Raw genomic sequence first — 16,213 nt, 5'->3', positions numbered from 1 at the left:
GACAAAATTGCTCGATGCTTTCGCCATCTTCATTGTTTGTATTCACCGCCCTGTGGAAGAATGCTTATGTGCGCAGGCGCATAGTGTTTCTTTACAAAGTGACTTGTCTAGATCTGCTACATGGGGATTGTATTTATGTCTAATTGTGCAGCAGCATGCCATACATGCTTGATGCAGCATGCCTTGTGTTTTTCTAATTGTGCAGCAGCAGCACGTCCACATGCTCTGTATGTCTATGTATGTTCTAGAAGTAGCAAGTCTTCGTACTTGCTCTGAAGCAGCAGCAGCAGCGTAGCAGATCTAGTCCACCAAGGCCAACATCATATCAATATGTCTACCGACATAACCATGCTAAATCTTACAGAGAGTTGTCATGACTGAACTATCCTAAATTATTAAATGTAAAGGATTCAAAAGGAAGGAAGCTGACTCACTTTCGATGCAGGAACTCCCCTGCAGCCACGGCCACAGGCCTGTGAGCAGAGTACACCAAATGATAGACATTCTCACAGTCCTCATTAGACAGAGCGTCCTCACTCCCCCTGGATGAATGAAGAACATTTGATGAAGAAAAGCTTCAAGACAACAGACACTGCAGTTATGTTTACCAGACAGCAGAAAGACTTTACTTACTGTAGGATTAATGTGACCAGTCTGATGGCCTCGACTGCAACATCATACTCTTTATCCAAGGTCATGGACACGATACGATCCTATAAGGAACATTTTAAAATATCAAAATGTAAAAGAGATTCAGAGAATTTTAATACCACACCTGAAATGCTCTCTTACCTTGAACCGGTTTGTGAAGAGCTCAAGTTTTGGAAAAAGTTCACGGTTTGTGTAGAGGTTTTGTAAGGCTTTCAAACACTTCAACCGCACTTCACCTTGCTGAAAATGGAACATTCTGATATTATTAAAATGAAAATTAAATGCTAAAGGAGCACAAAAAGCTGTTTATTGGTGTTTTCAGAGATTGCATACCCGGTCATGTAAGGTCCATCCCACGTATTTCAGATAGCTGTCATTCAAGAAGGCATCACTATACATTTTCATCCACACACCAATCTCCTCTATACATATCGCTCTGATTTCAGCAATTGCATCCCTGTCAATCACACATAAGATATGATTAGACATTGCCGGCTATGACAGCACTGAAGTGTGCCTTATTGTGAGGGTCTACAAATTTAAATCACCTATAACGGTGAACAAAGATTCCCTTGAAGATCGAGTTCATCATGTTTTCGATTTCATCTTGGTTTTCTTGGAGCTGGTGAGAAAGTTGAATCATGTGAGTAAATGATCATCTTATGACCTTGATATTAAACATAGCCTGGTAAATCAGGGCCTACAAATGAGTTACACCTAGGAGCACTTAGTGTGTAATACCTCTTTCCTCTTTTGGAGCAAAAGTTCGAGTTTCTCATTGGCTCTCTTTCCCACCATTTTGTTGCGTTCTGCTTCATACTGTCTCTGTGTGTTGTCCTGGTGGATGCTAAGGTTCAACGCCACGTTCACCAGAGCTGTCATGAGCTTCATGGCTGAGGACATAAAAACAAAGTGACTGTGCATTTCTTTGAGTGGCTGAGATTCTCCAAGTAAGCACATGGAGGGGAAGTTAACATGCGCACAAACTGCAAACCTGCTACCTGCTTTTCAAATCAACACTATTATGGTTAAGCAGGTTTGGGGAGAATGAAAACGGTCATTATTTCTACAATTCCATTTAGTGACGGCAGTGGCACAGAAATTATTTTATTACCCAACGGAAATGTTTTTCTCCTGAAACAGATAGTTTGTCCCTCACGGCATTGGTTAAATCAATGTTGGTATGTCAGTCCTCTCAAACAAACAGAGCCATAGTATTTACAACTTTTGGGGAAGTCAACTTTCAAATGGCTTTTTAAAAGCCAATACTAGCTGCTAGGTTGTGTGACTAAAGTCAGATAAAGACGTGTGGGGTGTTTACCTGCCAGAGTGCTGGTGTGTCTGAAGGCTCGGACCTGAGAGTCTGAGAGCCCCGTGAGCAGAGAGATGACCGTGTCCATCATGTACTCATCATAGATGATGCTGTACTGGCACTGACGGATCAGGACGCTGATAAACTCACAGAAATTGTAGCGAAACTTCTTCCACAATGGACCTGATATAGTCAAAGGGTAATCTCCACTGTCCTACATTAAAACGCAAAGTACAATCTATTCAGACTGTAGTTCAGAAGTCATTTAGATAAATAACCATTAGTAAATCCAAAAGAAAAGATACCTCATCAAACTCTTCTGTCATTTTGCGAATGATTTCTGCATTCTGCATATTGCGAAACATTTCAATCCTAACAGTGCCTGAAATGAAGGAAGATCAGTCAAAAAAAAACAAAAAAAAATCTGTACTATTGTGAATGAATAGCAAATTATTCATATTCATTCATAATATGGAGTGACTTTTATGACTGTGAGTTATTTGGTACCTTTACAGCCAGAGCACTGGATGAAGAAGTTGATGAGGTCCAAAAGTGCAATATCTCTATCCTGCTTATACGACTCGATCCAGTCATCAACCACTGACTGAAAGAGTCATAGACAGCTGTATCACCATTTCAATTCAGTGGATGAGTTGCTCAACACTAGCTCCTTTGACAGCACAATCTGATTTTGTGCATTATTAAGTGAGTTGGTAGCACTTTACAATAAGTTTCCATTCATTAACATTAGATAATGCATTAGGTATCATGAACAAACAAAGGACAATATACTGTTTACAGCATTTATTAATATCTGGCAATGTTAGTTAATAAAAATAAAATTGTTCATTGTTAGTTCATGTTCGTTCATAGTGCATTAACTAATGTTAACATATACAACTTTTGATTTTAAAAATCTATTAGTAAGTTGAAATTAACATTAAATAAGATTAGTAAATGCTTGAAAAGTAATCATTGTTAGTTTATGTTAACTAATTTTATTAACAAATGGAACCTTATTGTAAAGTGTTACCAGTGACTTTGATACAGTGGATGCCATAAATGTACATCTCGTACAGAATTTAATAATTGATTACAATAACTATAACAACACCCAATGTATTACGCGTTCATTTCCTTTCCAAATTACATTTCTTGGCTATTTTCAGTTGAATTTTTTTTTTTTTTTTTTTTTGCAAAAGATCCCCTATCTATTTAAAGGATTAGTTCACCCAAAAATAAATATTCAGTTATTGTTTACTCACCCCTGTGTTGTTATAACCCCATATAACTTTCTTTCTTTTTCTTAACACAAAGGGGGAAATTGAGAAAAAAATGTGTTCTTAGTTCATAGTTACCACCTTTTCAAGTAAAAGGACACAAAAGTATAATTCAGAATTCTAATAAATTATTCCATGAGACTCATGATTGTTATGAAAGCACACGATAAGGTTTGGTGCAGAAAAAAAACAAGATCTAATGTATTATTTAGTAAAAATGTTTACTGACCATTATTCACGTTCATGAGTCTGCACGCAAGCTTTAGAGCTCTTTGCACGAGAGTAACAGTTACGCAACACGCGCGAGATGGGGCATTCAAGCGAAAACTCGTTTGGTTTCGCTTCAACGGGACCACCAGCGATATTACAGAAAACACAACAAACCAGAGAACAAAACTTACAAACATGTCTGAAGAGTTTGCAGTGGAAGAATATGCATTTCAATGTCTTTTCATTGTTTCAGAATCCTCCATCAAAAAGTGTAATGGAGGAGGCTGAAGGTAGCTACCAGTACCGCCACTCCCTATACGCATATTAAACAGTCTGCGTAGGGCACCAACTCCCTAGGGGGGCATCATCTTACCCGAGGTGGGCACCAGAAACTCCACCGGCTGTCCTTACTCGCACGTTATATGTTATTCAAGGACCCGAATACAGTTGCAGAACACAAACAATCGCCTCACTCTTACACCACGCATCGCATTTTGGACCAGTGCCAGTTCATAGCGGACCTGGCACGATGCCAAATATAGAAACCAAGCGATCGACAGAATGTCTTGTTGCTTGTTGCAGCTGCTTAGGACAAAAAAACTCTGATTAGCTACCTTCAGCCCCATCTCTCTGTTTAATGGAGGACTTTGAAACATTGAATTCTTTGACTACAAACTCTTCAGACATGTTTGTAAGTTTTGGTTCTCTGGTTTGTTGTGTTTTCTGTTGTTAATTTTGCTGGTGGTCCTGTTGAAGCAAAACCACTTGAACGCCCCATCTCGTGCGTGCTGCGTAACAACTTTTGCTCTGGTGCAAAGAGCTCTATAGTTCACGTGCAGACTCATGAACGCGCACAGGAGAAAAATGGTCAGTGAACATTTTTACTAAATAATACATTCGATTTTGGTTTGTTTCTCACCAAACCTGATCGTATGCTTTCATAAAAATCGTGAGTCTCATGGAATAATTTATTAGACTTCTGAAATATACTTTTGTGTCCTTTTGAAGCTTGAAGAGGTGGTCACCATAAACTACCATTGTATGATATCACTGAGAACAAATATTTTCACAATTTCTCCCTATGTGTTAAGAAAAAGAAAGAAAGTCATATAGGGTTAAAACAATACAGGGGTAAGTAAACAATAACTGAATTTTCATTTTTGGGCGAACTATCCCTTTAAGGGAGTAAATTGTCCCTCCAGTTACATTTGTCTTTAGCATATTTTTAAAAATGATGATTCGTTCCAAAATAACAGAATTAAATCGAATCTGACCCAAATATGACCAAATCTGAGATTTCATGATGCATCACATCATTTGGTAAAGAATCATAATCAGAGCAAAAATGTACACGCCTAATAATACTAGACATTATGCACCTAAGGATGTTTTAAAGAATCATTTTTTTAAAGTTTTTTCTCCTGACCTGCATAAGCATCCTATACCTGCATAGCGCTCTTTCCCTGTTTGACAACCTCAAACAGAGTGACAGGATCCCCCTCTCTGTACTGCTGGGCCATGCCATTGGCCTTCCGCCCACGCGGCGCTCCCGCAGAGCCCTTTTCCGATGGTGACTTCCGAGGCTTCTTGTTGGGTGCCTGAAGTTAGGAGAATGGAATAGCAAATTTAAACTATGTATAACACAAGAATGTTGGCCTCACATATATTTGTTTTCCCTGTGGTCACAGGACTCAACAGTAAAGATGGTCTGATTAAAGCCAGTGTGAGAGAGTTTGGAGCCAGTTGATGAAACAGTCACTTGCCCTATTGGGCCAATGCTGCACTTTTATCTATATAGTTGTCTAGCTCACTAATATATATATATAATTGCAAGAATAACTCGTGATAAAACATTTTTAAATTATAAACAAAAATATTACTGCATTTATTTTTTCTGACAAATAAAAATGTGTGAGTGAAAATGTTGGCAGGGGAAATTTTTTTTTTTTTATTTTTTTTTTTGACTTGCTGGCCCTGCAGAAAATATCCTTATTGTTGAGCCCTAGGTCAGCAATGTAAATATAGAGTTTGTCAGAGGCGTACAGGTGGTTTGCCAGGCCTTCCTCTCTTCTTTCGACCCTTGCCATCTCCAGAGTCATCCAGCTCACTCATACTCATACTGAGACTCACTGTGTCCTGACCCGACTCACCCGAGTCCCTGTGGACAAACACACACCACAAGCTCTGCATGAACATAGCACATCCACTCATTCTGTAATCCAAATGGCATATTATTTTAACATGTAGTTTATGTAAAAATGAAGCTTTGACTCACTGTAGCACTGGGAGCTCTGAGGTGATCATGGTAACAGACAGACAGCTTGTGTGTTACAGGTCTGGTGTCCAGTGCTGTGTTCCAGAGTGCTGCTAGTTGGAAACCTTTTAGTGTTGTGTAAGTGCTGATGACAGTATTAACACTGCAACTCTGAACCTATAGACAGAAGAGAGAGAAAGAGAAAAAAGAGAAATAGAATTTAAAACAAGTTCAAAAGCAAGTTTATATAGACTGGAACAAATGCACCAACTGAAGATTTAACCAACTTAAGCTGTTACATATTTTCTTATTAAAATGTGTGATAATCTGCATATTTTGAATCACATTTCTTTATCATAATTTCATTTTTAATTGCTGAGTATCACCCTCCATAAACATATTTTCAACTGATGTCAATGCCATGAACCTGATAGGTTCCTTAGGGTTTGCAACCTTGCAGGCCTGGCTGAGACATTTTGGAAAGGGAACGAAGTGTTAAAAAGGCTAAATAGAGACACCAACTGGCCATTTGATGAACTGCGGCAGTACATCATTAACAGAGGTGTCAATCTCCATAATCACAGGAAAGAGTTCTAAAGCTTCCACACACACACGTGCGCATTAGATATTCAGCCTAATAACACATTTTTAAAATAGAATCGATTACACGTCACTTTCTGTTTAATCAAGTGACTGTTTTCCCCCGGTTTTGACAGAGTACCTTTCTATTTATAAACCTGACATTTTGGTCAATTGATTTGCAAAGGATTTGCAAAGGTTAAATGTCAAATTAATTTGTGGCACTGACTGGCCAAAAAGTTAATAATCTGATTATTTTGTATAAATCTATATGACTGGTAACACATCACTATGTGACTGAACATGAATGTTTGATGGTTTACTAGAACATAATGGCAATAATAGTAAGTATTTCATAAAATCAGTAATACATAGTACACAGTAATACATTTTGTTTTTGGATGTGTGTGTATATTGTTCTGACCAAAGTTAAATATCACCACTAGGGGCAGTATGAACCATAAAGTACTTGACCTTTAATGATTCTTTGATAGGATAACAATATATGTTTTTGGATCATTTCTAGGCCTATAAAAATTAGTTAATGTTCTGTTGAATGTAATAGACCATAAATGTCAATAAACACTGTTTAAGGCTGTTTTTTTTCCCCCTTCTCAATAACAGAATACTGAACTCTAGAGAATGTAAAGCACTTCTTGGGTAACAGTAGGGGGCAGGCTAAGAAAGTTTTCATTAAAATGTTCCCTCTCCACTAATACCTGGGTGAGGAAATGCACAAGAGTTGAATCACACAGTCCACTCTCTTCCTCTCATATTGCATCTGTCCCTTTCATGCAAACAACTCAGTTACAGAGATACAAAAGGAAAACCAGCCTTTAAGAGAAATATGGACTTTGAGAAAGACCTTTGAATATGTCATACTGTCTGTGAAAAAGTATTACATTTTGCTTAATTTATCTAGACCCTCACTCATCTCAAATCAATGCTATATGATCAATATAGATCAATTAATGAGACAAGACAGAAGACCTTTTTGAAACATGCACTATAGGAGGGGACTTGTGTGTTTGATATATTTCAGTGGTGACAGATTGAGGTGTAGATTATCCTTTAGACTGCCACTAGATGGCTGCATATTGTAGGTGTCTTGGAGGTCTCCATCTTTACAGGTGTAAGAACTACACTGACACTTTGGGATGCTCGATATCGGTGGCCGATATATTATTGGCCGATAAGTTGAAAAATCTAAATATTATTATTGTACTGATGGTGGAATTACCGCAGATATTTTTGCCGATAATTTGTTACTGTATATTTGCTTGCGGCTGAGAATTTATGACCGCTTGGGACTTCTCAACTTCAGGCAGAGACTTGGGCAGCCTCAAGTGACAGTGCTTGTGCGCATACACAGTGTCAAAGTCAGGTAGTGTTGCAAACCAAGCACGTCACTCTGTGAGGATTATTTCAACATCTCTGCACCTTGTTACGTCATTTTGGGGCTGGTTTTAATCGTGATCATCTACTGTAAGTAACGACATGCTATTTCCCCATTTCTGTTATGTTTCATGAAGCAATTAACGAACACATGACAAAAACATGTATGTTTGTTACTTGGGGGAAATAATTTTTTCTTATTACTTGATGAAGCATGCACAGAATATGGACAATAGCATATCGTTACCTTTAATAGCAACAGTAAAGAGTTTCCAAGCTTTTAAATGACACCTATTTTTCAAATAAGTAGCTTTTAATTAAATAGCTAGCAGTTTTGGGTTAAAAATGACAAATTAAAAAGGTTTTTTTTAATTATTATTGGTTATCGGTATTAGCCACAACGAGCTGAATTTTTCATGCTGCTCTCTTCCATTCAATGGAAGTGGATGGGGACCAGGGGATGTCAAGCTCCAAAAAGGACAAAAATGCACAATACCAGTTAGTCAATTCAACTCATACATTAAATTCCAAGTCTTCTGAAGACATATAATACCTTTGTGTGAGGAACAGACTAAAAATGTAAGTTATTCACTGAAAATCTTGCTTGACAGTCGTGGTTACCATTCGCTGTTCACTGTATAGAAAAGAGCAGCTTAGACATATGGCAGATATGGGTCAGGAGCTTCAGTTACTGTTCACATCAACCATTAAAATGGGGAAAAATGTGATCTCAGTGATTTCAACTGTGGCATGATTGTTGGTGCCAGACGGGCTGGTTTGAGTATTTCTGTAACTGCTGATCTCCTGGGATTTTCATGCACAAATGTCTCTAGAGTTTACTCAGAATGGTGCCAAAAACAAATAACATTCAGTGAGTGGCAGTTCTGTGGATGGAAATGCCTTGTTGTTAAGAGAGGTCAACAGAGAATGGCCAAACTGGTTTGAGCTGACAAAAAGGCTACGGTAACTCAGATAACCGCTCTGTACAATTGTAGTGAGCAGAATAGCATCTCAGAGTGCACAACATGTTGAACCTTGAGGTGGATGGGCTTCAACAGCAGAAGACCACGTAGGGCACTTTATTAGGACCATAGTGTTCCTAATAAAGTGCTCTGTGAGTGTAAATAACATCTTTTGAGTTCCACTGAAGTCATACGGGTTTCAAAAGACATGAGGGTGAGTAAATAATGACAAAATGTTTCCTTTTTGGGTGAACTATTCCTTTAAACTGAACCGGTGTCACAAACCCAGACAAAACCTCAGCCCAATCGACCATTACAATGCAGGATCTTTGGTGCAGAGAGCCAGGTGTAAGAGATTTTTCTTGCATTATATGCATTTATCTATCAGGCTTACAAGTAATGCGCTGCATAGATCAAAGCAAAACAGAATAATTGTTAATTCCTTTTTCTCCTTCAGCTCTCTGGTTTCTATGTTTCTATAATGACTCTCTAACCCCGTCCTTCAGTGCAACATGCACACATGGCAGCCCTCTAAATATGACCTCCCCTCCCCCACTGCTGTCACATTGCTGCTTAATGCTCACAGCGGCCACAGCCAGATTACACCTCACTGACACCACGTCTACACTGCAAGTAACATGACAAAACTAGAACACACCAGCATCAAAAAGTAGCAGTCTTAAGTAGTAGAAAAACATATGCCCTCACAAAGGGAAAGGTATATTGCTCATTAAAGGTAATGGGCCTTCTGCATGAAACACATTTCTAGGTAAATTATGTGTAAAACCATTTTTAGGTAAATTTATGTTTAGGTAAAATATCATTTACATATGAATAGATTTATGATCGATTTACAAAGAAATTAGTTCTGTTTGTGTTTCATGAATAAGCCCAGTGTATGTAATTTTTTCAACATCAAACTACTTTCTCCTAACCCAGCTTAATATGCACAGACAATTATAAGGCTAAAGCATTCTTAGGTTGTTTTGTCTGAAAAGTGTGAACGCTGTGGTGCTATCAAAACATTGCTCTGTTTGTTTGAGCAGCTCGACTGGGCTTATCACAGCAACATTCAGTACATGTACATGCACTTTAAAATTTTGATTTCAGTCTATCTAAAACAATAATTCATCTTTTTAAAATGTAAACGTTTTAGTCGGACTGAAATCGTACCAGTCCGATTTCTGCAAAGTCAGACTAACAGAATAGATAATGCAATTGTAGCTCGGCTTCGTCCAGCATGTATACACATTATTCATTCCAAATGATTAGACTCTCCGTTGTACACACGCATGCTCCGAAAGACAGAGGTAATGCACGACATGCATTTAACCCAGCATATTTTTCGGCCTTCCTTAAAATATCAGATTACGCATTGTGTCATGTATATTTGGAGAGACAGATATAGACTGTAGCTTGACTATGTAAAGAACCGCTGTAGCTTAATTATAACTGCTAATGTAAACATACTGATTGTCTGAACCAATGGGGTAAGTTTGGGATGGGACCATCTATTTGGTAGTGCTCAGGAAAACGGTTTGAAAACAGACGTTATCTTTGCAATTCCATTTGGTGCCACTAGTGGCTCAGAAATTACACACTTAAATAAAATAAATTACTTCTGACACTGGAACACACTTGTTATAATCAGCAAAGCTGTTCATATTGCACGTTCACAAAAACTTTGATGATTATAACATTTATGTTTCAATTTTGGCATGTTGCATTACTTGCTCTTAGTCTAGACAGGGTGAAATACCAACTGACAAGCCGAGCATAAAACACTGTCCATTAAACCCATACGCTCATCAAAACCTCTGCTTTTCTCAATGAACACAAAAAGGAGCAATGCGTGAGCCAGGCGCCATGTGAATCTGTCATGTCAAACTATTTTCCAGACTGTGGTTTTAGTTTCAGTCCTCTGTGGGGAGGTTAAGTGATAAATGTCTAAATAAAGGTGTACGAGAATGTGTTCGTGTTGTTTCTGGAAGTGATTCAGTGAGTAAGTGCCTGTGTTTTATTGATTTGCTGTTGCTGAATTCACGGCCTGACTCACTCAGAAAACAGTGAACGTCACCCAGGACATCAAATATATATTAAAAACAACATCTAAAATGGGAAGCTGTCAGAGTGTCTGGGTTTAAAAAGAAATCTTTATAACTATGCCAAGAGGATTTCTTGAAGGGAAAAGAGAAAAAACATAATCGTCCAAAAGTGAAAAACATTAAGAGCTTGGGTGTTGACAGACGACCTTCAGTCTACTCCTTGTGTTCAACAGTTTTAATCTGAGGCATATTGAAATTCTCCCTCTCTCTCAATTCAAAGTGCTTTACTTGCATGACAAGGTTGTTTCAAACACAGCAATAGCACAATTGAACAATAGTAACAATCAGTCATAGAAATACAAAATACAATACACCATCTGGCACCAACAATCATGCCATGGTCCAAATCACTGAGATCACATTTTCCCACATTCTGATGGTTAATGTGACCATTAACTGAAGCTCCTGACCTGTATCTGCATGATTTTATGCACTGCACTGCTGCCACATGATTGGCCGATTAGATCATTGCATGGATGATTGTTGGTGCCAGATGGGCTGGTTTGAGTATTTCTGTAACTGCTGATCTTCTGGGATTTTCACGCACAACAGTCTCTAGAGTTTACTCAGAATGGTGACAAAAAAAAAAAAAAACATCCAGTGTGTGGCAGTTCTGTGGACGGAAACGCCATGTTGATGAGAGAGGTCAACAGAGAATGGCCAGACTGTTTCGAACTGACAAAGTCTATGCTAACTCAGATAACCGCTCTTAGATAATGAATTGATTATAAATATATTTGTACATTTTTACAGTTTTATAGATATTTTAGATCCCTTAACTCTACCCAGGGTTGCTACAGAGTTTTTAAAATCAAATGTAAGACTTTTTAAGTCCTTTTCCAAGACCTGAACAAATAAAATGAATACTGTACGATTTTTGCCCTAATTTCAAAGGTCTTACTAGAAAAAGGAAATTATGATCCAATGTGAATTTTCTTGATAAAAAAATATGATCGTGCCTGGTAACGTGCATGTTAAATGGCTAGAAATAGCATTTTAGCTTAGCATAAAGCTGACAATTTACACAAGGTTTACTTCTATTTCTTCTGCTCCAAACTTACTTCTCTGTCTGCTCGTATGAATGTAACACATCATAAGAAAGTGTTTCACCGCTGTTCAAATGCACTTTGGATCGCATCATTTATATGTATGAATGTTTTCCATCTGAAAGGACTAAATATTAAATGAAATAAATGACAATAAAATGCAAAGTAATCTCTTCAGTAATCAAAATACTTTTTGAATGTAACTGTATTCTAATTACCAATTATTTAAACTGTAACTGTAGTGGAATACAGTTACTTATATTTTGTATTTTAAATACGTATTCCCGTTACATGTATTCCGTTACTCCCCAACCCTGACCACTGTTCAACTATATAAAACATGTAACAATACATTAATGTACAATAGCAATAATTTTTGTTACAATATATTAATTTATATATATTTTATATATATTATCATACGCCGCTTATCATACACCTACTCCTAAACCTTACCATAATCATTTATTAAGCATATAAAACACGTAACTAGCAGATACATCACAATAATTTATTCAGAAAAACTGCAAAATTCAGCACAAAAGTAGTTTAAAAGGTGATGCACTGCATCCGATGTGCTCCCTGATGGCATACAGTAGCTTTGTGTGAGGTAGAGAGTGGAATTTAAATTATTAATCGCTGTAAATCTTCTCCTGATGCACACTGTAACAGCACTGTCATCTCATACAAACATATACTATCGCAGAATACGGCAGTCGCAAACGGTCACGAAACCAATGAGCATTCGACATCTCTGTCGTAAAAACCGGTGGTCGTAATGCTTCTTGAGGTGGCAATTTTTGAATTTTGAAAACGAAACAACACGGGTTGACGGTTATTGCGGGCGCAATGGCAGATGGAGATGGAGATCCTTGAATAAAAATGCTTGAATTTTGGTCTGTTTGGTCACAGAAAGAAATCTGAAGATTTGGATTACAGCTAACAAATTTATGGATTAATTTTATTATTGTTTTATGCTGCTTTTTGTGGTTTATTTAGTTTTTTTGGCATATTGTGAAAACTCATTTTGTGTCCCATGGCAAACAAAAATGTAATTAAATGCTTAATAAATGATTAAATGATTACAGAGCTTTTATTCATGTTAACATTTTAAAGTGTAGTCTTGGTTAAAGTGACATAATCCTTTAAAACATTGTATAGGGCAGCAGAAATTACACAGAACTGAATGAAACCATTAAAATGTCAAATTATAATGTCAATTGGGTTAAATAAATGTGATTGCATTTAACTAATCTCATTGATTATAAATTAAATGTAATTAACTGATTAATACTATTAATTCAATATTAATCAATTCAAACAGTACATGTAAACATTTGTATGTTCTATAGGCATTAATACATAAAATGATGACGTTTAGATGCTGTAAATACGTCAATATTGTACGTTCCAGTGTCTATACAAACGCAAGAGAATGTACGTTTGCTAGAACCAAACTTTACTAAAGAATACATACGAAATCTCATGAGATCACGTTGGTATTCAGGACTGCCCATTCCATTGACACACAAAATGATTTAATCGAGCTGGACTCCCTACACTCCAACTACTTATATTTTTGCATATATGTGAATATGTTGTAGTAGAATTAAAATATATTATTTTTATACTTCTAATCAACAACTTTAAATCAGTAGTTCTACATTTTCCCATTGTTTTTAATTTGATTTAATTCAATTCGATCATTTGCAATGCTTCATGGGATTGTGGTACTTTTCCTCATTAAAGACGGTAAGTACACAGTCTTGTAACTTTGTCTTTTTGTCCGACTTTCAAATAATTTTTTGTTTCAAATTAATGTTTATAATGCTGATTAATCTCAGAGGCGGTTGATTTGGTAGGTTTAAAATTCCTGGAAAAAAATTGGGAAAAAATGTATGGGAAAAATACTTCTGGAACCAAGATGGCTGACAAAGCAGGTGGGCTCTGTTGCACTCTACAGAAACCAAGTTTGACTAAATGTCCTGTCAGTTGTTGTTCATGGCTGGTCCGGACAAACAAAATATACTGTTTATCGCTTATCACATTTTCACCTCTGGTTAGGACACGGTGAGCAATGCAAGTGGTTATGACAGATTTGTGCTGAATTTGAACAGGCATCATTCACAAAGATTTACATTTGCCCTCTGCCCCTTGCATGTTTGTTAATTAAATATTTGGACTAATGTGATAATGCTTTTAGGCATGTAGTACTCTCAGCTCTGTTTAAAACATTTTACCATGTTTAAATCCATTCCACAGAATTACATAGATTTTCCCCCAAAATCAGATTCCATCTGGGCCTGCTAATGACCAACAGTCAAGATAACAGGAATAAAGGGTGGGATTAATTTATGGTTGCTTTCTTTGTCCCTCAGGGCATCTGCTACAGACATCAGGATGCTACAAATCTTTCAGCGAAGAAAATTAAACATTGAAATATTTGATTATTTTGTGAACATAATTGTCTCAGATTTTTTCATATTTTAACACTTTCAACTAAATTATTCAATTTTTTTTATATTTAGTATGCATGGAGCATTTATGACCTCATAGTAATTAAAATACTACATGGAATACTATTTGAACCTTTGTATTTGAAACCTGATGTATTTGTTACACAGCAGGAACATTTAAAATGAACTAAGTTAAAAAATTAAGAAATGGTGACCATTTACAAGACCTGTACCTGTAACTGTTCCTAATCATGCATAAATACCCACTCTCAGTTAAAATGGTCTAGAACAGCCACTGGTCTGCCGAAGGTAGCCCACCTCTATGGCCAGGCTGGTGTTTGCTCACTGTGTACATGGTAAGTGCCTTTTTTTATTTTATTTTTTTGTCAGTCACCATAGTTAGGTTGTTTGCTACTAAGTAACCCAAGGTAGTTTCTCTCTATCGTTCTCCAGTCATGTGGATATATGATTAATGAGAGATACTGTGAATGAAAATAGTGCCTTTTTTATTTTATAAGAGATCTGTCTTCTCTAATATAATCACCTCTGCTTCACAGCTCCCGGAGACCTCCTGAGCAATCCTTCCCCTCCCTTTTTGAACTTAATAAACCTGAAAATACAGTTAATACTATCTCTCAACCTTCTACACCATTTTGGTTTTGGAAAATGTGATAAACTTTTTTTTTTTTTTTTTGAGCTTCAATGAAACAGATTTGTAACAGAGACTGTTTAGCCCAAGACAGAACACTCATATTAAAGCTGTACTTTTATGCCGCTTGTATCCATAGAAAATAACTGCCCGGAACATTCCAAAGATGGCCGCTGAGTGGACAGACTTGCCTTGAAAGAGACTTTGCTTGTAAGCTTTACTAGGAAAACATTTGTCATTAACATAAATGTAAATGCTTGTTGACATGAAATGTCAAGCAGTGTCCTGTAGTGTGGCATGCCAAACTTAAACTCTGAAACTATTTTAAATAATATTTATCTAATTCTTGTATAATTATTAATGCTATCAGTTGATATTTATTCACGATTAATAGCATGATTTTCATAGTTAATCGCAATTAATCGCAGATATTGAAAGTACTGAAAATTGAATCTATATACACTTTTCCGGTTAAAAACGTGTGTTTTTTTTTTTTTCCATATTAGGAAAAAAAGCAAAACAATTTGTAACAATATTTTTTTATTAAAATTTTCCAAACAAAGCCTTCTATAGTATAAAGATAGAAATACACTAAAATTGCACCAATTCAGGTACCACTAGGCCTAAATGTTTCCAAAGTCTAAGTGAGAGGTTGACTAAATGAAAGAACTAGTCCCCATAGGTTGAGTGTTCATTGCAGTGGGCATTAAACAATGATCATTCATCAGTGCCATTAATCATATGTTTGGCTTTTAAGTGATAGTTAAGACTTGACGTGCTTATGTGGTAATTCAATTCCGCCTTACAAAGGCTGCAAAAATCTTTGATTTTTTTACAAGTCCCAACTATGTGTTTTTTAAGAGGTCCTTTCCCCATCACTTGATCACTGACACGAAATCACTGTTGTGTGTGCGTTTGTGGTGTGTGCATCAGTGAAATGACCGTGAACAGGACACATCCCATATGTCAGTGTTCAGAATGGAGCTGAATAAAATGTCAGTATCTATGCGTTAAAGAAAAATTTATTTGTTAAACATTTTTAATTAATCGCATGCTTTAACGTGTTAATTTTGACAGCTCTGATAATTCGTTTATCTGACCTTTGTTAATAGGACTATTTAAGCAGGGCTCAATATAAAACTGAATTCACACCCAAAGTTTGTGTCTATGTTGTCAAGTACCCAAACACACTTGTGCTAAATACAGCTTGGTTACAAAAATTCACTCAAAGCTATGTTGACCTTTATGCACAGTCATGAACTGCGGGGTAAGTCTTGCCAGGGACATTGTAATAGCTTATTACTCCTCATACAG

General features: G+C 36.7%; 1 protein-coding gene across 2 annotated transcripts in view; it reads right to left on the bottom strand.

The window, feature by feature from the left end:
• Positions 1 to 16,213, bottom strand: part of LOC127442582 (cohesin subunit SA-1-like) — a 78,422-nt gene that overhangs the window by 13,213 nt on the left and 48,996 nt on the right. For both annotated transcript variants that reach the window (XM_051700722.1, XM_051700723.1), the window contains exons 2-13: positions 5,729 to 5,884; positions 5,497 to 5,611; positions 4,899 to 5,051; positions 2,471 to 2,567; positions 2,269 to 2,345; positions 1,973 to 2,177; positions 1,393 to 1,544; positions 1,200 to 1,273; positions 985 to 1,108; positions 793 to 891; positions 634 to 713; positions 435 to 542 (exon numbers count right to left, since the gene is read on the bottom strand). In XM_051700722.1, coding sequence (XP_051556682.1) covers positions 435 to 542; positions 634 to 713; positions 793 to 891; positions 985 to 1,108; positions 1,200 to 1,273; positions 1,393 to 1,544; positions 1,973 to 2,177; positions 2,269 to 2,345; positions 2,471 to 2,567; positions 4,899 to 5,051; positions 5,497 to 5,611; positions 5,729 to 5,757 — 1,313 coding nt within the window. In that variant the 5' untranslated portion in view covers positions 5,758 to 5,884. The remainder of the gene's footprint in view (positions 1 to 434; positions 543 to 633; positions 714 to 792; positions 892 to 984; positions 1,109 to 1,199; positions 1,274 to 1,392; positions 1,545 to 1,972; positions 2,178 to 2,268; positions 2,346 to 2,470; positions 2,568 to 4,898; positions 5,052 to 5,496; positions 5,612 to 5,728; positions 5,885 to 16,213) is intronic.

Source organism: Myxocyprinus asiaticus, chromosome 6 (assembly GCF_019703515.2).
Source record: "Myxocyprinus asiaticus isolate MX2 ecotype Aquarium Trade chromosome 6, UBuf_Myxa_2, whole genome shotgun sequence".
NCBI lineage: Eukaryota > Metazoa > Chordata > Actinopteri > Cypriniformes > Catostomidae > Myxocyprinus > Myxocyprinus asiaticus.
This window is presented reverse-complemented; position numbering and strand designations above follow the sequence as displayed.